Source organism: Myxine glutinosa, chromosome 11 (assembly GCF_964187855.1).
Source record: "Myxine glutinosa chromosome 11, kmMyxGlut1.1, whole genome shotgun sequence".
Classification (NCBI taxonomy): Eukaryota; Metazoa; Chordata; class Myxini; order Myxiniformes; family Myxinidae; genus Myxine; species Myxine glutinosa.
In genome coordinates, this window is record NC_136271.1 from 21955686 (window position 1) to 21979194 (window position 23509).

The 23509-nt window shown below is 44.5% G+C and overlaps 2 protein-coding genes across 2 annotated transcripts in view; both read left to right on the top strand.

Annotated features, from left to right (window-relative positions):
* The window catches only part of LOC137436472 (mitogen-activated protein kinase kinase kinase 9), a 111885-nt gene extending 111054 nt beyond the window's left edge, over window positions 1–831 (top strand). The window contains exon 15 of the mRNA XM_078786456.1: window positions 632–831. Coding sequence (XP_078642582.1) covers window positions 632–696 — 65 coding nt within the window. The 3' untranslated portion in view covers window positions 697–831. The remainder of the gene's footprint in view (window positions 1–631) is intronic.
* Window positions 832–5691: 4860 nt separating this feature from the next.
* On the top strand, window positions 5692–14868 carry KBTBD13 (kelch repeat and BTB domain containing 13). Its single transcript, XM_068130299.2, has 3 exons — window positions 5692–5820; window positions 8018–8808; window positions 13505–14868. The coding sequence occupies exons 2-3, from the start codon at window positions 8057–8059 to the stop codon at window positions 14097–14099; spliced, it is 1347 nt and encodes a 448-aa protein (XP_067986400.2). The 5' UTR covers window positions 5692–5820; window positions 8018–8056; the 3' UTR covers window positions 14100–14868.
* Window positions 14869–23509: the final 8641 nt, after the last annotated feature.

A 23509-nucleotide genomic window follows, 5' to 3' on the forward strand; every position in this document is an offset into this window, starting at 1 on the left:
TCTCGAAAGCAGTAAGTGCTGCAGATGTGGTCCACCCAGTGGGTTTGTTGGGAGATGGTTGGCAAAAGGTGTTGTAAATGCGAGTTTGTCTTGTCGGTTTCCATTTTGATTTTAATGAATCATTCCCGTGGCAATTTCAGCTCGTCCCGGTCTACCTGACTTCCTCGCTTTGCTTTCGTAGCCAGACCCACCTCCGTTGCAACGCCCAGATCTGTTTCAGCTTTTGTCTTGGACAAACCAGTGGAACAATGCCACCATCTTTGTAGGTGTTGTATATTATATATATTTTTAAACATTTGCTTCTTCTTGTGGTTGTTGTGAGTCATGTTTGTGTTGTAGTGGAGCTTTGTTTGGAACCACTTGCCCGACACGTCTTTTTGCAGATGCGCATGCACTTGAGCACTTTACATGATTGTGGGTAGGATCATTGTGAGCATCACACGGAATCGAGGTCGATGCACGTCTGGGCTGCGAGCAGTATTTAGCTCGCACAATGCCTCGGCAGTTGTAGTTTGTGGGCCAAGCATGGCCAGGGAACTATTAACCTTTACATTGGTTTTGCACTACATATTGGCAAAGCACACAAACTGTGTTTTTTTTGTTTGTTTGTTTGTTTGTTTGTTTTGGGCAGGCTTCTTAAGTTTGAACTCAAGAACACTTTGTGTTCTGTCTGCTGCATTCTCTCCTGCTTGCTGAAGTATATTCTCCAATGAGCAATCACTTCTAAGAGGGGATTGCATGCCAACTGACGTGGCTTCCTCCCATCGCTCTGCCTGTGTCGTCCTGGTCGTCAATCGGCGCTCGGTGTCGCTTGTCCCTTTGCGATTCCATCTTGTTATGTAATTGTTTTATAAAGTACTTGCTTCTGCTTACCAAATTCTCCAGTGCATTTGATATATTAATAATTTTGTCTTTTAGCAAAGCGATCTCGCATGTCCAAAATTGTTAAGCTGGGTCCATTTTGCATTTTTGTCCAATTTTGCATTTATTGTTCCGCTCGCTGAAGCTGGTGGTGCACGGTGTAAATGTGATCCCCAACAGCTTCCTCTATTCTTTGCTTGCTGTTGTCTCTGCACACCATCTCCAGTGCCACATTTCGCAGCTTGTTTAGCAACGCGCTCCACGACATGGTGTTTGTGCTGCTGATGTTGATGTTTCGTCACAGCAACGAGAGTGGCTGTATCGTTACCTTTGCAGGGAATTTGTATGATAGAATCGAATAAAAGTGGCAATTTTCATAAGCTCTGGTTTGTGCTGTGTCGACCATTGCACCTCGGCGTGTTTATTTGCCCAGCAGGAAAGTGATTGGCATTAGATGTTGATGATGTTAACCTCGCATAGCATCTTTATCCTCAAATGTGGTAGTTTTATCCCCCTCCTGCCCACCCCCTCCCATCCCACTCCCGCCCACCCCCTTCCATCCCCCTCCCGCCCACCCCCTTCCATCCCCCTCCCGCCCACCCCCTTCCATCCCCCTCCCGCCCACCACGTCCCATCAACCCTCCCGCCCACCCCCTCCCATCCCCCTTCCGCCCACCCCCTCCCATCCCCCTCCCGCCCACCCTCTCCCATCCCCCTCCCTCCCACCCCCTCCCATCCCCCTCCCGCCCATCCCCCTCCCGCCCACCCCTCCCATCCCCCTCCCCCTCCCCACTTCGTCTCCCTTCTATCTCATACCCCCACCTCCCCCAACCTTCTACTTTCCTCTGCCCCCCCTCAAACAACCCCTCACTGTGCCTCATCCCATCATCATCAACCCTTTCGTCCTCCTCATCCTTCCCTTTCCTGTAACTCTTCTGTAATCTCTGACACACTATCAACTGCTCTCCCAACTTCCCCCTCTCATCCTTCATCTGATCCTACCCATCCCCTCCCCTGTCCTGCACCCGATGCTCCCCCTCTCTCATTAACAGTATGGACCTCAAACATCCGGGGCCTTCACTCAAACCTGATTGATCTCTTTATTGAGAAACAACTTTTGTTTCATTATCTTGTGCAATCTGGCTAACGTTAAGGGGTTAACAGGATAGCTCAGATGTAGTGCCCATAACCTCAATTTGGGTTTAATTGTCAACCCAACTAGGAATCACCAGCCTGATTCACAATTAAGTTTTTCCATCTGTCATATGGGATGTTTTGCTGAGGTCTATCTAAATGTTAAGATAACACGAGTAATTTGTATTTTATTGGCAACAAAAAACATTTTCTTTATTATATTTACTGTTATTGAAAAAGGGAAATTGACGATTGTGACCTTGACCTTTGACCTCAAAACAATTGGGTCCGAGCATTTTGTTATTGTAGCAATATGCAAACCCTGTTGGAATCACAAGTCAATAGGATGAGAAGTTACACGACTTTATGACTTATGTGACCAGCAGAGCCTGGAGGTATGCATACTCGCATCGAAGCTGTCTTGCCTGGGTTAGAATCCCGACCCAGCTATAAACTGTCATCCTGGTGTTTCACAGTCAGGGTGATTCATCATTGTGTGTGCCGTCCCTCAGATGGACGTTAAACTGGACGTCCCGTCTGCCAGTATTAGCGAAGGACACGGTGGGATCTTTCACGTTCTCCAACTAAGAATCGGCGAGTTATCACCGGCACCATGAACAAATTCCAGATTGCTGGAGTGGCGACGCATCCAGGATTTCTGCTCTGGCCATGAAACTGCTTCTGCAGAACTGCCTCTTCATATAGGGGCCATAGATCAAGTAAGAATACAAGTACATATATTGGGGGGGAAAAAAAAATTGGTTAAACTTGACTCCTCTTCGGTAAGCAGAGGTGCAGCATTTCTGCCGCTGATGCTGGTGATGCTGATGCACTGCGCTTAGGTGAGTAAGATTGAGCAAATTGTGATTTGCAATATTCCAATCTGTCGAGTCTTTGAGAAACGTACTTGCTGCAGTTGGACCTGGAAAAGCATTTGGGAAACTACAGAGTTCTGAGAACACCTTACCCTGCGCTGTCTTGAGAAACAAGGACATGGGCGGGGTCTATGAATGGCAAATTTGATTGGTCGTGATATAAAATGTCGTAATATTTTGTCCAAGTGCTGCCAAATGGAAGGGTTTTGAAAATGTCAGAGGCGATTTATGTTCTACAGTATTCAAGTGCCCAATTCAATCGAAATAAAACAAAGCATCTGAAAATGCAACGCCCGTCCATGTCCACTTTGCATTCGGACTCCTGTATGCTAAACATGACGAAAACAAATAAAAAACATTTGATTGGAGGCGACCTTGACCTTTTGACCTCAAAAGCAATATGCTTCAGTGACCCAATAGCATCTGTAAAATGCAAAGCCCGTCCACGTCCACTTTGCATTCGGACTCCTGTATGCTAAACATGACTAAAGCAACTAAAAAAACATTTGATTGGAAGCGACCTTGACCTTTTGACCTCAAAAGCAATATGCTTCAGTGACCCAATAGCATCTGTAAAATGCAACGCCCGTCCATGTCCACTTTGCATTCGGACTCCTGTATGCGAAACATGACGAAAGCAACTAAAAAAAACATTTGATTGTCGGCGACCTTGACCTTTTGACCTCAAAAGCAATATGCTTCAGTGACCCAATAGCATCTGTAAAATGCAACGCCCGTCCACGTCCACTTTGCATTCGGACTCCTGTTTGCGAAACATGACGAAAGCAACTAAAAAAAACATTTGATTGGAGGCGACCTTGACCTTTTGACCTCAAAAGCAATATGCTTCAGTGACCCAATAGCATCTGTAAAATGCATCGCTCATCCACGTCCACTTTGTATTCGGACTCCTGTATGCTAAACATGATGAAAGCAACTAAAAAAAACATTTGATTGGAGGCGACCTTGACCTTTTGACCTCAAAAGCAATATGCTTCAGTGACCCAATAGCATCTGTAAAATGCAACGCTCGTCCACGTCCACTTTGCATTCGGACTCCTGTATGCTAAACATGACGAAAGCAAATAAAAAACATTTGATTGGAGGCGACCTTGACCTTTTGACCTCAAAAGCAATATGCTTCAGTGACCCAATAGCATCTGTAAAATGCAACGCCCGTCCATGTCCACTTTGCATTCGGACTCCTGTATGCTAAACATGACGAAAGCAAATAAAAAACATTTGATTGGAGGCGACCTTGACCTTTTGACCTCAAAAGCAATATGCTTCAGTGACCCAATATGTAAACACTGCTCAAATTTAATATAAATCAGATGGAAATTGCCGATTGTGACCTTGACCTTTGACCTCAAAACAATTGGGTCCGAGCATTTTATTACTGTACCAATATGCAAACCCTGTTCAAATCACAAGTCAATAGGTTCAGAATTGACTTTATGCGACCTTGAATTGAACTATGACCTTTTGATCTAAAAGAACAATTGGATTCGAGCTTTTGATTGGTGATGCAATGAACTTTTTTTTTTTTTTTGGTTATATCGAGCCGTGTCTGGCCCGTGTTCCCATGTGAATGAACAAGATTAGATAGAGTCACGTCTGTCCTGTGTTCCCATGTGAATGAATAAGATTAGAGCCATGATCCCAGGTGAATGAATCAGATTAGATAGTCATGTCTGGCCCGTGTTCCCATGTGAAAGAATAAGGTTAGATAGTCATGTCTGGCCCGTGTTCCCATGTGAAAGAATAAGGTTAGATAGTCATGTCTGGCCCGTGTTCCCATGTGAAAGAATAAGGTTAGATAGATAAGATGCATTGTGATTCCGAACAGGGGATTCATTTTATGGGTGTGTGTGTGTGTGTATGTGTGTGTGTGTGTGTGTGTGTGTGTGTGTGTGTGTGTTTGTTACGCCCTCCCTCGCGTTCTCTGTGGTAATAAACCTTTTGTTCATAAAAACCTATACGTGGTCATTCAAGCTACGAGATTTTGCTCTCGAGTGTGAGCATTGATTTTTTTTTAAAATCAGGTAATAATGTACCGATTGGGAAATGCGCATTTAACGCACGGATGGGCCTGTTGAAAAATGACGTAACGGTATTTTTTCTGGAGGCGTGTACGAGCTTGTTTAAACTTTAATAATAGTTTGACACTCGACCCAAAGCAAATTGAAATGTGCGCAACAAAGCCAGACGGTGTACTGGTATAATCAGCAGCGAGGCCTGCAGGCCTAATTTGTTAGGCCCACCAGAAAACCAAGATGGCGACCATATCATTTAATCTCATGCTATGGTGGGTGGAGTCAAGCGACAGATGTGGGTGTGGTCCAGCAGCTGTCTGACCAATGGGTGCACATTTCAAAAATGGACGCCCCCCCCCCCCCCCCCCCCCTCCCCAACATAACCCCAAGAACAACAACATGAAGCTCTGTGAAAACTGTTAAACTGCAGGTTCGTTTTCCGATTCGTGTTCAAAATATAACATTCAATTGAAATTAATTAGTTCGTCGATCGTAAATTGACCATGAGTTCTGGTCCCGACAAGATGAGCCATTCATTGTGCAAATGAAATGGTCTCATTGGCAGAGGAAGTCATTGTGATATCCGTCCTGGTTTTGACCAATCAAACATTCCGATATGCAGCGAACACCTGCTTGTGCGTCACCTGGATGGAAGTTTAGTCGGATTGGACTGGCGGGAAATCGAACCAGGGTCGGAAGGCTTATCGAGGTGAGCACTCGATCATTTATCAATGGAGTTATTAACTGCAGCCCACTTAAATAAATAAATAAACCGTTGTGCCAATTGATCTTTGCATGATCCATGTTGTTTGTGAGTTTCTATTTCAAGGCAAATAGGTTTGCTTCGTTCCCGGTGGAGAACTGTGGGTGTAAAGACGTTCGACGAGACGGTGGGAATTACATCGTTGATGATTGTGAGTATTAGACAGGAGCAGGGTTTGTATTTTAATAGTTATACACAGTGCGCACTTGTGTATTGTACGGAATGGTGTTCCTAAGTGTACAATAAGGTGTTCTACAATGTACGGCATGCTGTTCCTGGGTGCGCGGCATGCTGTTCCTGAGTGCGCGGCATGCTGTTCCTGAGTGCGCCGCATGCTGTTCCTGAGTGCACGGCATGCTGTTCCTGAGTGCGCCGCATGCTGTACCTGAGTGCGCCGCATGCTGTACCTGAGTGCGCCGCATGCTGTACCTGAGTGCGCCGCATGCTGTACCTGAGTGCGCCGCATGCTGTACCTGAGTGCGCCGCATGCTGTACCTGAGTGCGCCGCATGCTGTTCCTGAGTGCGCCGCATGCTGTTCCTGAGTGCGCCGCATGCTGTTCCTGAGTGCGCCGCATGCTGTTCCTGAGTGCGCCGCATGCTGTTCCTGAGTGCGCCGCATGCTGTTCCTGAGTGCGCCGCATGCTGTTCCTGAGTGCGCCGCATGCTGTTCCTGAGTGCGCCGCATGCTGTTCCTGAGTGCGCCGCATGCTGTTCCTGAGTGCGCCGCATGCTGTTCCTGAGTGCGCCGCATGCTGTTCCTGAGTGCGCGGCATGCTGTTCCTGAGTGCGCGGCATGCTGTTCCTGAGTGCGCGGCATGCTGTTCCTGAGTGCGCGGCATGCTGTTCCTGAGTGCGCGGCATGCTGTTCCTGAGTGCGCGGCATGCTGTTCCTGAGTGCGCGGCATGCTGTTCCTGAGTGCGCGGCATGCTGTTCCTGAGTGCGCGGCATGCTGTTCCTGAGTGCGCGGCATGCTGTTCCTGAGTGCGCGGCATGGTGTTCCTGAGTGCGCGGCTTGGTGTTCCTGAGTGCGCGGCATGCTGTTCCTGAGTGCGCGGCTTGGTGTTCCTGAGTGCGCCGCATGCTGTTCCTGAGTGCGCCGCATGCTGTTCCTGAGTGCGCCGCATGCTGTTCCTGAGTGCGCCGCATGCTGTTCCTGAGTGCGCCGCATGCTGTTCCTGAGTGCGCCGCATGCTGTTCCTGAGTGCGCGACATGCTGTTCCTGAGTGCGCGGCATGGTGTTCCTGGGTGCGCGGCATGGTGTTCCTGGGTGCGCGGCATGGTGTTCCTGGGTGCGCGGCATGGTGTTCCTGGGTGCGCGGCATGGTGTTCCTGGGTGCGCGGCATGGTGTTCCTGGGTGCGCGGCATGGTGTTCCTGGGTGCGCGGCATGGTGTTCCCGGGTGCGCGGCATGGTGTTCCCGGGTGCGCGGCATGGTGTTCCCGGGTGCGCGGCACGGTGTTCCCGCGTGCGCGGCACGGTGTTCCCGGGTGCGCGGCACGGTGTTCCCGGGTGCGCGGCACGGTGTTCCCGGGTGCGCGGCACGGTGTTCCCGGGTGCGCGGCACGGTGTTCCCGGGTGCGCGGCACGGTGTTCCCGGGTGCGCGGCACGGTGTTCCCGGGTGCGCGGCACGGTGTTCCCGGGTGCGCGGCACGGTGTTCCCGGGTGCGCGGCACGGTGTTCCCGGGTGCGCGGCACGGTGTTCCCGGGTGCGCGGCACGGTGTTCCCGGGTGCGCGGCACGGTGTTCCCGGGTGCGCGGCACGGTGTTCCCGGGTGCGCGGCACGGTGTTCCCGGGTGCGCGGCATGGTGTTCCTGGGTGCGCGGCATGGTGTTCCCGGGTGCGCGGCATGGTGTTCCCGGGTGCGCGGCATGGTGTTCCCGGGTGCGCGGCATGGTGTTCCCGGGTGCGCGGCATGGTGTTCCCGGGTGCGCGGCATGGTGTTCCCGGGTGCGCGGCATGGTGTTCCCGGGTGCGCGGCATGGTGTTCCCGGGTGCGCGGCATGGTGTTCCCGGGTGCGCGGCATGGTGTTCCCGGGTGCGCGGCATGGTGTTCCCGGGTGCGCGGCATGGTGTTCCCGGGTGCGCGGCATGGTGTTCCCGGGTGCGCGGCATGGTGTTCCCGGGTGCGCGGCATGGTGTTCCCGAGTGCGCGGCATGGTGTTCCCGAGTGCGCGGCATGGTGTTCCCGAGTGCGCGGCATGGTGTTCCCGAGTGCGCGGCATGGTGTTCCCGCGTGCACGGCACGGTGTTCCCGAGTGCACGGCACGGTGTTCCTAAATGTACAGTATGGTTTTCGTCACTAACCTGAGTCATTGTAATGTCAAACTTCCTGAATGTGCTGCAGGCTGCATTGATGGTGCCAACGCCGTAAATAGCATCCAGAATGGCAGTGGCAGACTCGAGGATGTTTGCAGTGCTCGTGGATGGGAGACGGTTTGAGCTCGACAGATGGTTCCTTGCCTCGAACTCGGAATATTTCCGGGCACTATTCGACTCTGGAATGCGGGAGAGTCAGGACGTTGGGATGGAGCTGCGGGAGGTCACCGAGCAGGGCTTCAGCGCCATGCTGGACGTGTTGCGTCGATGCTATCCGAAGATCGTGGAAGGAAACCTCGAGGATGTGGTGCATACAGCAAGTTACTTACAAGTGAAGGCTTTGGTAGAGTATTTAAGATTTATTCTCAGTTCTGATAACTGTGTGCAAATGCTCATCGCGGCAAACGTGTATGGCGTGCTTGAGCTGAAAAATGCCGCTGCGTTGTTCATCAGAAACGTCATCAAGAACCGTCGTGTCTCTGAAGACCTGATGAGACTCAGCCCTGAACTCGTGAACTTCGTGAGAGGGCTTAAACCCGAACGATTCGCCGCAGTAGCCTCGTACTGCTCATCCACCCCCTTCCTGGAAGACCATTCCCGTGCAGTGTATGTTCTGGATGAGGAGAGGAACGACTGGCAGTTGCTCACTCGGTTGCCACCCGCTGCCAGCACGATGTTGGCAGGGGTGGCGGTGTTGAGGGGGCGTCTTTACATCGTCGGAGGCATACAGAGTCCCAAGAATCAACCTGTGGAGCACACCTTTCGCTTTGATCCCCAGAAAGATTATTGGGAGGTGCTGAACGGCTTGCATCAACCAAGGTGAAGAAACGTTTGTTGTCCGACGATGGTTCATGGGCGGATGGGCGCGTGTGTAACTTCAGAGCCTTTTTCTTCGGAATCTAGTTGGAGCATTTCGGGAGTGAAGCCGAGGAAACCTCCGATTGATATCACCGATGATACTGTTGTCAAATTGTGCTATGGTAACCTGGACTTGTTTATTTTTGGGGATAATGTGGGGCATGATTATAATCACAAAGACCAACGCGCTGAGCCATGATATAACTAACAAAATCAGCGCTGCATTATTACTTGAATCACAACCAGTGGTTCTTTAACAACAATCAGAGATTAGCGAGCAAACTAGTGTGGCAAGATGGGCGATGCATGTCCCAATGGGTGAAAGGGCCTAGACAAACCCCAACGTGTCTTTCCTTTGTTTTTTTTTGTTTTTTTGTTGTTTTTTTACAGAGATCAAGGCTCGTGGAAGAGCTGAGGTGATGTGCGTTGTCATCTCGTTGTGTGAATGAGATGCAATTCAATGGCAGTTAAGGTGTTCTACCAACGGTATGTGTCGAACAGATATTTTAGAGTTTTGTACATCTTTTGTTCTGTCTGCATATAAGGACAGAATTTTGTCCACTTTTTCACCAACCACCTTCCCCCCATCCCCGAACACTCTCTCGCACACCTGAGATCCACCTCATGTACCTTTACCTAATGGCCTATCGTCACCAGCTCTCCATGCAAAGGCATGCCATAGTGAAATGTGATATGTCGGATGTTCACATGACACGCATCTGTGGAGACGGTTTGATGGGCGCGTAACCTCGAAGTTGCATCATCCAGAGAAAAATAATTCTGACCAGATTGGGGAAAGGTTCAATCGTGCATGTCTAGCGTCATACTTTGTAAAAAGGAAATGAAAAAGCAAATTGGTTCCTTTATTTGGCCACCGTCCCTCCGACAAGGTCGGAGACGGGGACATTAAAATGAGCTCCGTCTGCCCGAACATCTGTCCATGTACTTTTCAACATTTAACTTTCATATTGCACATTGTTATGTATATACAGTCACGTGAAAAAGTAAGTACACCCCATGTAAAGTTTTGACTCTTTCAACATATTTCAACAAACAGCTATTTGATCTTCATTTCAGCAATATTGATAGATAAAGGTGATATAATATAACAAATATCATGAAACATTTACATTTCGTAGTCCATTGTATAATTTAAATAAACAAATGCAAATTTCGCATGTGGAAAAAGTAAGTACACCCTTGGCTCTAATAGATGGTATTGCCCCCTTTGGCAGAAACAACCTCAAGTAGTCGTTTCCTATAACTGTCTACCAGTCTCTGACATCGACTGGGAGAAATTTTTGCCCACTCCTCCATGCAGAATTCCTTCAGCTGTGCGATGTTTGAGGGGTTTCTTGCATGCACAGCTCATTTCAAATCCCCCCACAACATCTCGATGGGATTTAGATCCGGGCTTTGACTTGGCCATTCCAGAACCCTCCATTTCTTTCTTTTCGGCCATTCCTTGGTGGATTTACTGGTATGTTTAGGGTCATTGTCATGTTGCAAGGTCCACCTTAGGTTGAGCTTCAACTTTCCGACAGATGGCCTCACATTATCCTCAAGCACCCTCTGGTACAATGAAGAATTCATTGTGGATTCCATGATGGTGAGCTGCCCAGGCGCTGATGCAGCAAAGCTGCCCCAAACCTTAATATTTCCACCACCATGCTTTACAGTTGGTATCAGGTTCTTGTGGTCAAATGCTGTCTTTGGTTTTCGCCAAACATGTCTTCTGGTACTGTGGCCAAATAGCTCTACCTTTGACTCATCTGTCCAGAGCACATTGTTCCAGAAGTGCTGGTCTTTGCCTAGGTGTTCATTGGCAAACTTTAGTCTTGCCCTGATGTTCTTTCTGGACAGGAAAAGTTTCCTCCTGGCACACCTCCCATGTAGATCAAATTTGTGGAGCCTCTTTCTAATGGTAGACTTGTGCACTTTGACATCAACAGTGGCAAGAGCTACCTGTAGGTCCCGTGATGACATTCTGGGGTTCTTAGAGACTTGTTTCAGCATCTTGCGGTCTGCTCTCGGGCTGAACTTGCTGGGGCGGCCTGGCCTGAACAAGTTGGCAGTTGCTTGGAATCTTCTCCACTTGTAGATGATCTTCCGGACAGTTGAATGATTGATTCCAAATTGTTTGGAGATCTTTTTAAATCCCTTCCCAGACTCGTAGGCATCTATAACCTTCTTTCTGAAGGCCTCAGAGAGCTCTTTTGATCTCGGCATGGTGATGCCGCACACTTCAACAACAAAGAGCAAACCAAACTAAATGTCTGAGGTTTAAATAAGACAGGTTCCTCCAAGATCCTCTCTAACGATGTTCTAATCATTTGCACCTGAGCTGGTGCACCAGATTCTAATTTTAGGTATTTGAAGTAGTGATAAATGTCGGGGTGTACTTACTTTTTCCACATGCAAAATTTGCATTTATGTTTATTGAAATTATACAATGGACTACAAAATGTAAATGTTTCATGATATTTGTTATATTATATCACCTTTATCTATCAATATTGTTGAAATGAAGATCAAATAGCTGTTTGTTGAAATATGTTGAAAAAGTCAAAACTTTACATGGGGTGTACTTACTTTTTCACGTGACTGTATATACCTCATTGCATTATCTCAACCTGATTAGATCATGGCTGTGATTGGCTGATTTCTGTTGCCATGGCAGCCGTCTCGGTAACTTGGTTTGTGTTCGAGATATTTCAAAAACCGTTCAAGATTTAGCATTCATATTACACCGATCGATTCCTAATACCACCCAAAAGAGTATCAGCTCCTTGTTTTGTTTATTTCAAGGCTATTTGTACTTTAATACCAATTTGGAGGTGTTCTCACACAATTTTGCGGAGGTAATCAGGTCATCTTAACCTTTACAATAATTTACGTTGTTGTCGTGTTGATATATTTAAGCTGTGCATGATGCCATTTACAAAACAATCTCGCATGGAATGGCGGTGATTTTGTCAATTTTAGTCACAAACGTCTTCTGAACGCACCACCATTGTCGAAAAGGTAAACATGCACCATGTGTCATGGTCCACTTCATCACTTTACGTTGAATTCCCGTTTATACCAATATACACTCCAAAACTGCTCATTTGAGGTGAGACATCTTTGCACCTATCGGAGACGGGTACCCTGCTATCGAGCATTTCATACTCCCAAGAAGAGCAAATCAAGAACTGCATTAGGCTGGAACTCTTAACTGGAATGATGATTGACGCTGTGCACACAAACACCAATAGGGGGTGTCTGCCACACATCCACCCTGATTAGGTGCCCATTACCATTTTTTTCCCCCTCTCTACATGGGCAACACTCATGGAAGAGCAAGGGTAAATTGAGCGGAGCACCAATTGGGCACAACCAGCAAGGGAATAAAACAAAACGGGATAGGAAGAGAGAGAGAAAGGGAGGAAACTATGAAATCATTCAGAGGGTTGTGTTAGGAAGGATTAATGAGGGTAATAAATATCATTGGTCAGGGTGGGGGGGTGACCTGAGGTGGTGGTGAACCGCATGCCCGAAGTCGTAGAAAGGAACGGTCTCTGGGAAGCGGTTCCACAGTTTTTTGTTTTTTTTTGTTTTTTTTTAAATACAAGAACGAGGCTCGTGTAAGAGCTAACATTGATCACAAAAAGGCAAACTGACATATAAAACATATGATAAAGGGAGCGGGTGAACAAGATGGAGAGCAGGGACATCGGGAGATTTGTGGGAGGGAGAGGGCTTGGGGAAAGGAGGCATTGGAAGGGCAACACTCATGGAAGGGGGGGCTGGGGGGGAGACACTGCTAGGAGATGGTAAAAAATGGGAGGGCTGGTGGGGTGGGAGGGGGGAGGTAAAAAAAAAAACACATTGACTGCTCAGACTTCCAGGAAAGAAGTCGGTATTTCAAAAAAATGGATCTGGGGTGAATTAATGGGGGTAGAAAAGATCAAGGTTTTGAATGGGGGAAGATAAGAGATGGGGGTGAACAGCCGTTTTAAAGACCTGGAGGGAGGAGTGGGATTGAAGAGAGTGAGGGAGTTTGTTCCAGAGGCGGGAGAAAAGATGAATGAAGGAGTGAAGGTGAGCAGAGTCTTGATTTTGGCAGTTTAACCATAAGAGGGTTGCAGGCAGATCTTGTGCGACCTGCAGGAATATTTGGGGGACAGAGCCCAGAGAGGGCTGGGGGAGCAAGGCCGGAGAGGAGTCGGTAGAAGGCAGAAAGACCACCAACCTGCCTGCGGTGAGAGAGTGAAAGACCCTCAGAATCAGCTTCATCACGGGAGATTCCAATGATTCTGAAGTACAGATGGCAGAAGAGAGGAACGAAGGAGTTGAGGGATGTGCAGTCAGTCTGGAGTTTGGAAGTTTAACCCGGAGAGGGTTTCTGGAGGTTTACGTGCGCATCCTGGATTGGGACGAGAAAACAAAGACCACCGACCTGTCTGGGTCCTGTTAAAAACGATCAAATGATGCATTTAAACTTTTGAAAAGAAAAAAAAGATTACAAATTTACTTTAAAAGCCATTGAAAATTTATGAAACGTTTTTTGTCATAAATGTACATGTTTGTGGGTTACGTTTAAATATAATTACTGCAAAAAAGTAAATAAAACGTATTTGAAATCGGAACGCTTTGTTTGACAATCTCTTTGCAGATACAATGTGTCCCTGTTGCCTTATGGGAACAGCCTCCTTGCGATTGGTGGCAAATATGGTCACAAGCAGCTCACGACCGTGGAATGTTTTCAAGAAAGCAGTGCGACCTGGTCTTTATGTCCAGAGCTTCCTCGGGCCGCCGCCGGAGCTGCGTGTGCCACGGCCATGGGTCGGGCCTTTGTGGCACTTTGGAGACCTTTGGACGTGACGACGATCTACGAATTCGCCCTGACTCGTGGAGGATGGGACATGGTGTCCACAATCTTCCGGTCACAAAGCTATGGACACTGCATGCTCGGTCACGGGCACACCTTGTTCCTCATCAGGAACGGGCCGTCGGATGACTTCCTGCACTGTGAGATCGATTCTTTTTGTCTGGCCACTGGAGCCTGGACCACCTTGCGTGGTCAGTACATCAATGGAAAGGGAGCCCTATTCGCAGCCACCATCAAGGGAGACTACGTTTACACAGTCAACAGAGTTATGACTCTCCCCTACGCCATCGAAAGCACACACTGGATGCCTCTACCTGCCCTTGCTGGTTTTCCTCGTGGAGGAACGCTCCACAGTTTTGTCCTGGACTCGCTAGTATGACGAGATGTGACGAGGAGCAACATGTGTATTGTACTGTGATGCATCATGGGTAATATAACAAAGAATGGAATACCATCGATACATGTGTACAGAAACAGGTACATTATCAACATTAATAGTTTTAAAGTTGGGGCCTTCTCATGTTTCCACGACTTACTGCAAGGCTTTGTTTAACCTTGACTGAGTATCGTGAATTGAAGTGAACGAAAACAAACTTTTAAAAGGCAATTTCATGAAAATCGAGGCGTAACATGGGAGTAAGTATGATAGGAGACTTATTAGAGAATAATAATAATAATAATTTTTGTTGTTGCCTTCTGTTGTTTTATAATGAAATGTATCTGGCATTGTGTACAGGTATTCCATGTCCAACCTCATCCAGCCAACACTGGAGGTTTGAACTTTTCAAATCTAAACAAAAAAAACAACATGGGAGTCGAGACTTATTAGTCAAAGAAGGATTTTATACTGCAGCATCACTTTCCTTTATGAGCCAAATCTTTATTCTCCGATCGATCATTTCACTTGAAATGTTTTCAAATTTTAAACCTTTCTCTGTGTGTGTGGATGAAATATGTGCCAGTGATGTTGATTATCAAATTCACCAGCAGTGTTGGTCGTTTGGGAGGAGATGGTGAGTATCGGTCTCTCTTCTATGATAATGCAGTGCCAATGTGAATGGAAACTACTCATCATTTTACTGATTACATGTATTTTGAAAATATCCTTGTAATTGAGATTAATGGGGCTAATAAAGATTGTGGCTAAGGATGGGGAATGACCTGAGATGGAGGTGGAGCACCCGCTTCATGCGCTGCAGGGAAGAATAAGCTCTGGATGGCGGTTCCACAGCAAGTTGGAATAATACGTTTTGTTTAACATCCCCTCTCCCCAAAACAATAAATGAAAAAGAAAGTAGGCCCTAACTGTCAGATAATTTATTTTGATATATCTCGGAATTAGAGGAGAAAAACATCATTTAAGAATAAGAATAAAAGCTTTAATGCGGTAAAACAGAAAAAAAAAATCCCCCAAAAAATTCCTGAATCCGGAATAATATCCTGAGCTTCACCAAAAACTAATCAATTCTTCCTTATCTCAAGGGCAATCATCCCACCAACTTTCATCCAAATCCGTTAAGAACTTTTCCAGATATCTTGTTCACAAACACACACACACACACACACACGGACGGACACGATCGAATGCATTACTCCCTAGCGGGAGTAATAAACCTGAAAATCGCAGAACCAGAATTATTTATTTGGTCTGGGAAGCCCATGCGAGGTTTCTTCTTCTTCAGCCTCTCATAACCCTGGGTGAATATGCGATCTTTCAGAAAAAAGTTCGAATTTTGCCAAATCTGTTTTATTCGTTTGTTAATATACCTCAGCTATTGACAAATATGGAATTATAATTTTATTTGAGGTTCAAATTAACCCGGGAGATTGTGTCAAACGATGCCTGCAAGTCTGTACATGTGATAAATAATTAATTAATCGTCCACAGGCGAAGACTTCTTCACGCAATAACAACTTCCAGCTTCCAGACCGTACATCCAATCATCTTCAAATTTTGCAAACTTGTTACTCTTCATGGTTTCTAGTGCAGTATGAAGTTTGACGTCGATCAATGAAGTGATTCAAGAGATATAAATGTTTTTATTATTTGTGTTTAATTAACGATATCTGCCAAACCACGTGACCTATCGCAAATTCCAAAAGGACATTTTAGTAGACTGACATGCTGAACAGATTTGTGAAGTTTCCCCTTGATTGGATCACAAATGACAGAGGAGCTCGGTTTTAAAGGTTCATGCTTAAAAACGTCATAACTCTGAAACCATGTGATGCATGACATCATGCTCGCTGACCTTTTTTGTTCGTCATGGGTATACGATTCTGCCTGCAAAGTTTGGCCTCGATCTGTTCAGGCGTTTTGGAGAAAATTGGATTTTAGTGTTTTTCACTCAAAACAATATGGCGGCCGAACCACGTGATCTGTGACGTCATAATTACCATTACAATATTCTACAGGCAGAGTCCCTCCGATGGTGAAAATTTTCTCTCAATTGCTCCTATTATTGCAGAGAAAATGGTTTTAAAGGAAAACAGAAAAAAAATCCCCAAAAAACTTCCTGGATCAGGAATAATTTCCTGAGCTTCACCAAAAACAAATCAATTCTTCCTTATCCCAAGGGCAATCATCCCACCAACTTTCATCCAAATCCGTTCAGAACTTTTCCAGATATCTTGTTCACGAACACACACACGCACACACACACGGACGGACACGATCGAATGCATTACTCCCTGGCGGGAGTAACTGCAATGATACTCAGTAGAGAGCATACCTCCACCTGGTTGGTCATAGCACTCAATGGTGAAGAATCACTTAAAAAATTATACTAGCCAGATCCGGATCTTCACCAAAATCGAATCGATTCTTCCTCGTCAGACACAACCTGTCCAACAAGTTTCATCCAAATCCATCCATAACTCTTTGAGATATCCTGATATGTGTCGTTTTTGGCCCTATCTTCCAATGGTGTAGAATCACTTAAAAAATTAAATAATTATCATATCCGAATCCATATTTCGATCTTCACCAAAATCGAATCTCTTTGTCCTTGTCAGACACACAACCTGTCCACCAAGTTTCGCCTGAATCCATCCATAACCTTTTGAGATATCCTGATATGTGTCGTTTTTGGACCTATCTCCCGATGGTGAAGAATCACTTAAAACATGCTTCTAGCCGGATCCGGATCCGGATCTTCACCAAAATCTAATCATTTCGTTCTTGTCACAAACGCTACGTCTCTGCCAAATTTCGTCCGAATCCGTCCACAACTTTTTTAGATATTTTGTTCACAAACGGACAGACAGACGGTGGTGAAAATATAACCACAATCCACCTTTGGTGGAGGTAGCCAGAACAGCACAAGGTAGAGAACATACCTCCACCAGGCTCAACAGTTTACGGATCTGAATTCAGACCTCCAAAATCTAATCGGCTTGTTCTTCGTCACCTAACCAACAACCTGTCCACCTGTCCACCTTCGATGGAGGAGGTAAATATATACTGTATATTGTTAAGGAACGGGGATGTGGGGGTTACCACGAGGGGGTTTCTTGGACCCGCTGCCCCACCTCCGGACCGAAGACCACCGATCACAGAAATACCAAGAAATAAAAGGTGACCATCTGTTCCCTCATTCATCTTTTGATCTCAAATCCAAATTCCTCGAGTCTAGAGCAATAATAATGGTTGTCGGGGGTAGACAATGATTACTTTAAAGCCAGGTAAAGTGTATACATTAGTGTGCTCCGACTGTCGTAAAGAAGAAGAAACCTCGATGTAGGAGATTTGTGTAGACTGTATGTTGTGGAAAAGCTTGTATCCCCATGAGAGGGGTGGGGTTTGTTAATTAGCGAGGGATTATGGGTAAATTAATCCCCTGTATGTAATTGCCTCTGTAAACTTTTCCTGTGTTCCTTATGACGCCGCACTACACACCATAGCCAAGCCAAGTAATCGACACCATAATTAATGTCACTAATTAAAAACCAACCGGAAACAAGGCATCAAGCACTACCGCGAACAACCTCGACTTGGTGACAGCACAGGTAGGGCCATGAGCCACGCCCCGAAGAGCAGTGATTGGTCTGGGATTTGATTGGCACAAGGACTGGTAAGATGGGACTCACTGATAGCAAAGACGGAGACATCGTGAGATGACGTCAGAGCCTCAAGTACAAAATAGGTGGAACGGCGGACATTTTCCCTTCTCGTTTTGGATCTGGTGGTGAACGGTCATGTGCCGACATCTTCTGGCTTCTCGTTCTGGATTCCAGAGCGAACGGTCGCAATTGCTCTTGTGCAAGGAAGGTTCATCTCGAACGGTCGTGTTCCGACATCTTGATAGTAATATAAACCCTAGCCCAGTGACCTTGTAAAGTAATCAAGGTGAACTATATTATTCAAACTTATCCATGGTCTCGTAAGGAGCTCCCATGGACCAAGTTTGGTGAACTGACCTTTTCAATCACTTTCTCCAAGATATTGTGTCAACACATTGCAATGACAAGAAAATCCTAACATAGATCAATTATAAAAACTAGAACAATGCGACTGTGTCGCCAATATGCTTCCACATAGTCCCACAACAGGTAGATACCATCGTTCACTGTCCGAAAAATAAACCAAGTTTGAATTTAAATCCCTTCAGCTGTTTTCACGTATCACATTTTCACCAGCCATGACAGGTTTCACATCGATCGGTGAAGCGGTTTCAGAGAAGGGATTTTTTTTAAATATCGGCTTTCAAGCGAATATGGCTGCCATACCACATGACATATGAACTTCAAAAATGTACACTCTGCATATGTATGGGAAGGGGATCACATTTGTGAAGTTTCGTGTTGATCGGAAAAGGTTCGTTTTTCTATCCAAGATGGCTGCCAAACCACGTGAGTAGTGTAATAATGTTGCTTCTGGGACACCTCCGTTTAACATGTGAAATCCCTATCTAATGTCATTTACCCCCTTGTCTTTTTCAAAAATCATAAACACCTCTATTTCTCCCACCCTCATCTTTATGAACCTTTTGTCTGTAGTACCTATCCTTAATGTTGTTCATTAGACCACTCAAACACTACAAATATTTGTTTTCTCTTATAGACCTATCATCCTTCTTCTACATATCATCTGGCAGATTAATCTTTGACCCACTCAAACATTGACCCATTCACTTCCATATTAATTCTTTCCCTCCCTCATTGCCCCTAAACACCTATATTTCTCTCACCCTGTTCTTTACGAACCTTCTAACCTTTTGACATGTTATCCTTATTCATTAGACCACTTAAACACCTGTGATCCTTCTGACCTCATGGACCTTTTAACCTTTTACTCTTAATATCATCTGGTGAATATAACCCACTCAAACAACGACCCTACAAATATTTGTTTATGCGTGGGAAATAATTTAATTCTCCTACAACTCTCTTCACCATCTAATATATTAACAAAAAATATGTTTGAGTTTGGTTCTTTATTAAGATATTTTAACTGAGCTAAGATAAAATGGTAAACCTCCCTCAATGTTCTTGCTTGAGCGCCTCCAGTGCCACATACCATTTTTTGGTAAGCTCCGCCCACTTTTTGGTAAACCACGCCCATTTTTTACTAAGCCCGCCCACTTTTTGTTAAGCCACGCCCACTTTTTACTAAGCCCCGCCCACTTTTGCTAAGCTCCTCCCACTTTTGCTAAGTCCCACCCACTTTATAAACTCTTCAGCATTGTATCATTTCCAGGTAATACATTACATCATTTTCAGGGAATTTCCATCACATCATTTCCAGTTAAGACACGCCCAGGGAATTTCCACAGGAAGACACACCCAGTCCTTATAAAAGGCACCGACCACACAGGCTTTTTCAAACACGCTTTCTGCTTCACTTGAGAATGGACTACTATGCCGAAATGGAATGGGATAACTTTGCTATTCCATGGAGTCCTACTACCTGTGTAGAACTCAACCTTCAGATTGATGAACTGGACTCGAACCTCTTATCAATGGAGGTAAGTTTGTTTATTTATTTATTTATTTATTTAATTTTTTTTTTTTTTTTTTTTTTTTTTTTTTAAGATGAGACTCGTGTAAGAGTTAACAAAGTTTATTTTAATATTCATAGAGCTTGATTTATACAAATAAAAAATATTGTATTAAATTAATACATTGTTATTTTCTTTCACAGGAAATTGTATCTGAGATACGAAATGAAAATTCTGCTTTTAACACAACTTGGGATGAAGTTATTTTTTTGTTTGAAGACATTTTGAACAACCAAGACCCCCAGAACGAGTTCTACCTTGATGACCCAGCCAAAGAGTTATACCTTGGAGATCCACAAAATCCTGAAAAAGAGTTTTACCATGATGATACTTGTTGTGAGTTATCAAAACAAAACCCACTGAACAAGTTCTACCTTGATGAGCCAGAATACAAGTCATACATTGGAGACCCACAAATTTCTGAAAATTGGGAAAGGAGAGTTCTCCCTGATGGTCCGCAGTTATACTATGTGAGACACATCATAGAAACCCTAAAAAATTGGGCAAGGAGAGTTCTCCCTGATGGTCCGCAGTTATACTATGTGAGACACATCATAGAAACCCTAAAAAATTGGGCAAGGAGAGTTCTCCCTGATGGTCCGCAGTTATACTATGTGAGACACATCATAGAAACCCTAAAAAATTGGGCAAGGAGAGTTCTCCCTGATGGTCCGCAGTTATACTATGTGAGACACATCATAGAAACCCTAAAAAATTGGGCAAGGAGAGTTCTCCCTGATGGTCCGCAGTTATACTATGTGAGACACATCATAGAAACCCTAAAAAATTGTGAAATGGGAATTCTCCCTGATGGTCCGCAGTTATACTATGTGAGACACATCATAGAAACCCTAAAAAATTGGGAAAGGGAAGTTTTCCCTGATGGTCCGCAGTTATACTATGTGAGACTTATCACGGAAACCCCCAATATTTCTGAAAATTGTGGTTTTACCTTGGGGACTTGGAAAGATGGTTATATTTTTGGAGACTCGGAATGGGGGTTTTGTTTTGATGACTCGGAATGTGATACCTATCTTGGAGGCTCAACAGGAATGTGGTTATACCTTGGGAACTTGGAAAGTTGGTTTTATTTTGGAGACTCTACCTGTGGGGTTCCTCTTGGAGACTCTTTGGATTCTAAAGCAATGAACAATGTTCTTTATTTAATGACGCTTGATTTAAGCAATATCAAGAAAGTTCGAGGAAGAAAATGCTGGAAAATTCTTTCTTCCCATTTCTACTTCTTCAAACTTAAAAGCCTTGAAAGACAGAATTGGAGGAAGAGGAAAAAAAAAAAGAAATACGTATTTAAAAAAGAAGAAAAGAAAGATTATGTTAGGGTTTGGGTGGGATTTTGAATGTGAGGGTTAGGGATGGGGTTGGGTTAGGGTTGGGATTTTGAATGTGAGGGTTAGGGTTGGGGTTGGGTTAGGGATGGGGTTGGGTTAGGGATGGGGTTGGGTTAGGGATGGGTTGGGTTAGGGTTGGGATTTTGAATGTGAGGGTTAGGGTTGGGGTTGGGTTAGGGATGGGATTGGGTTAGGGTTGGGATTTTGAATGTGAGGGTTAGGGATGGGTTGGGTTAGGGATGGGGTTGGGTTAGGGATGGGGTTGGGTTAGGGTTGGGGTTGGGTTAGGGATGGGGTTGGGTTAGGGATGGGGTTGGGTTAGGGATGGGGTTGGGTTAGGGATGGGGTTGGGTTAGGGATGGGGTTGGGTTAGGGATGGGTTGGGTTAGGGATGGGTTTGGGTTAGGGATGGGGTTGGGTTAGGGCTTGGGTTGGGTTAGGGTTTGTATATTATTATGACTCACTCGCACATACACACACACACAAAAGTTAAGCCCCAACTAAAAAGTTGTGGGATTCTGTGTTTGGGGTTCACAGATTTAAAAACGTATCCCCATTATACACACACAAAAGTTAAGCCCCAACTAAAAAGTTGTGGGATTCTGTGTTTGGGGTTCACAGATTTAAAAACGTATCCCCATTATACACACACAAAAGTTAAGCCCCAACTAAAAAGTTGTGGGATTCTGTGTTTGGGGTTCACAGATTTAAAAACGTATCCCCATTATACACACACAAAAGTTAAGCCCCAACTAAAAAGTTGTGGGATTCTGTGTTTGGGGTTCACAGATTTAAAAACGTATCCCCATTACATTTTATTTATTTATTTATTATTTTCAAGGGTATTATCTGCTTACTTGTGTTTTTTGTAATTCTTGTGAGTAAAATGAACCCAAGATTTCTTCTCCATTTAAATCATATAATTTGTAGGTCCAAGGGACTGTATCCATTACATCAATGATTTTAAATAATTCACGAGTCCATTTTTGTGTATAACCTTTCTCAAAATGACTTTTCCATTTGTATATTCTTACAATATCACCAACTTTAAACTTGGGCTTTCTCAAATTAATCTCCTTTTCATATTCTAATTTTGTAAATGTTTCTGATGGTTTTGATTGTGTTGATGAATGAACTGTATTATTGTAATTATCTACAATATCCTGAATTAAATACACCCATTTTTGAGAACCGAGTTGTGTGAATTTTTTATATAATTTCTCTTTTAAAGTACGATTAAAACGCTCAATAACAACTGCCTTTCCTTCATTAAAGGTGCTGTATAATTTAATACCCTTCCCCTTAAGAAATTTCATGAATATTTTGTTATAGAACTCTGTTCCCTCATCAGTCCATAACTTCTTTGGTTTCCTTTTATCCCGATCAAATATTAGCTTAAAGGCTAACATTAAAGTATCACCCCTTTTATTTTTTAAAGGGACAACCCAGGCAAATCTACTCCTCAAATCAATAACGGTTAAAGCATACCTGTATCCCCTGTCATTATTCAATTCAATTAAATCAGCGGACCATATGTGGTCAGTGTATTTAGAATAAACCTTCCTTCTTTTAAACTTTGTGATTATAGGTTTGTGTAATTCTTCAGCCAAAAGCTCCTCAGTCTTGATGACATCATTAGAGCCTAATAGTTTTTTGAGGAATAACCAAGACCAAGTTTCAATTTAGCATTTATCAAATTTCTCACAATAAACCTATCAACTTTCTCTCTCAACGTTGGATTTTGTATCAAAGACAAATTATACAACATTTCGCTGTCGGCTTTATGTTTTTCAGTCAACGTAGTGGTTTTCCCATAAGCAATATCATGCTTCATACACACTTCGTCAACCCTATTTGTAGGTTTAGACCAAGGTTTAGGATTGTCAGCCTCATCTAATCTTTTATCCAAGTTTGTTCCTGGACCACAGAAAGAATACCCTGGAAGGTGTAATTCCCCTGGAATTCCAGTTGTTGTAAATTTACTTCCTGACAGAAACTTTTGTATGTCTCCTCCTCTTTTAGGAGAGATGAATTGGCACTTTTTAGAGCCACATACTTGACATATTCCTTTTTGATAAACTCTATTATTTTTAGCTTTAACATAAGAGATATTTTTAGATTTAGTTTTCTTTTTACATTTGAGACAATAACTCATATTTATTTATCAGAAAAATTCCGACAGAGTATCAAAACCTTTTTGGTTTTCAACATATACATTTCAATCTTTATTTTTAAAACATAAAGAATCCTAAGGAATGCCTTCACTCTCTCCTCCATTTATTTACAAATAAAAACTAACTAAAGTCAATGACACCAACATCATCAATCACATAATCTTTTCCTTCTTCTTCTTCTTCTTCTTCACCACTTTCTCGTTTAAATCTCCTCCCTGAAATTGAAGACATTGACGTTCTTATTTTTGAAACCATTATCTTCATAAG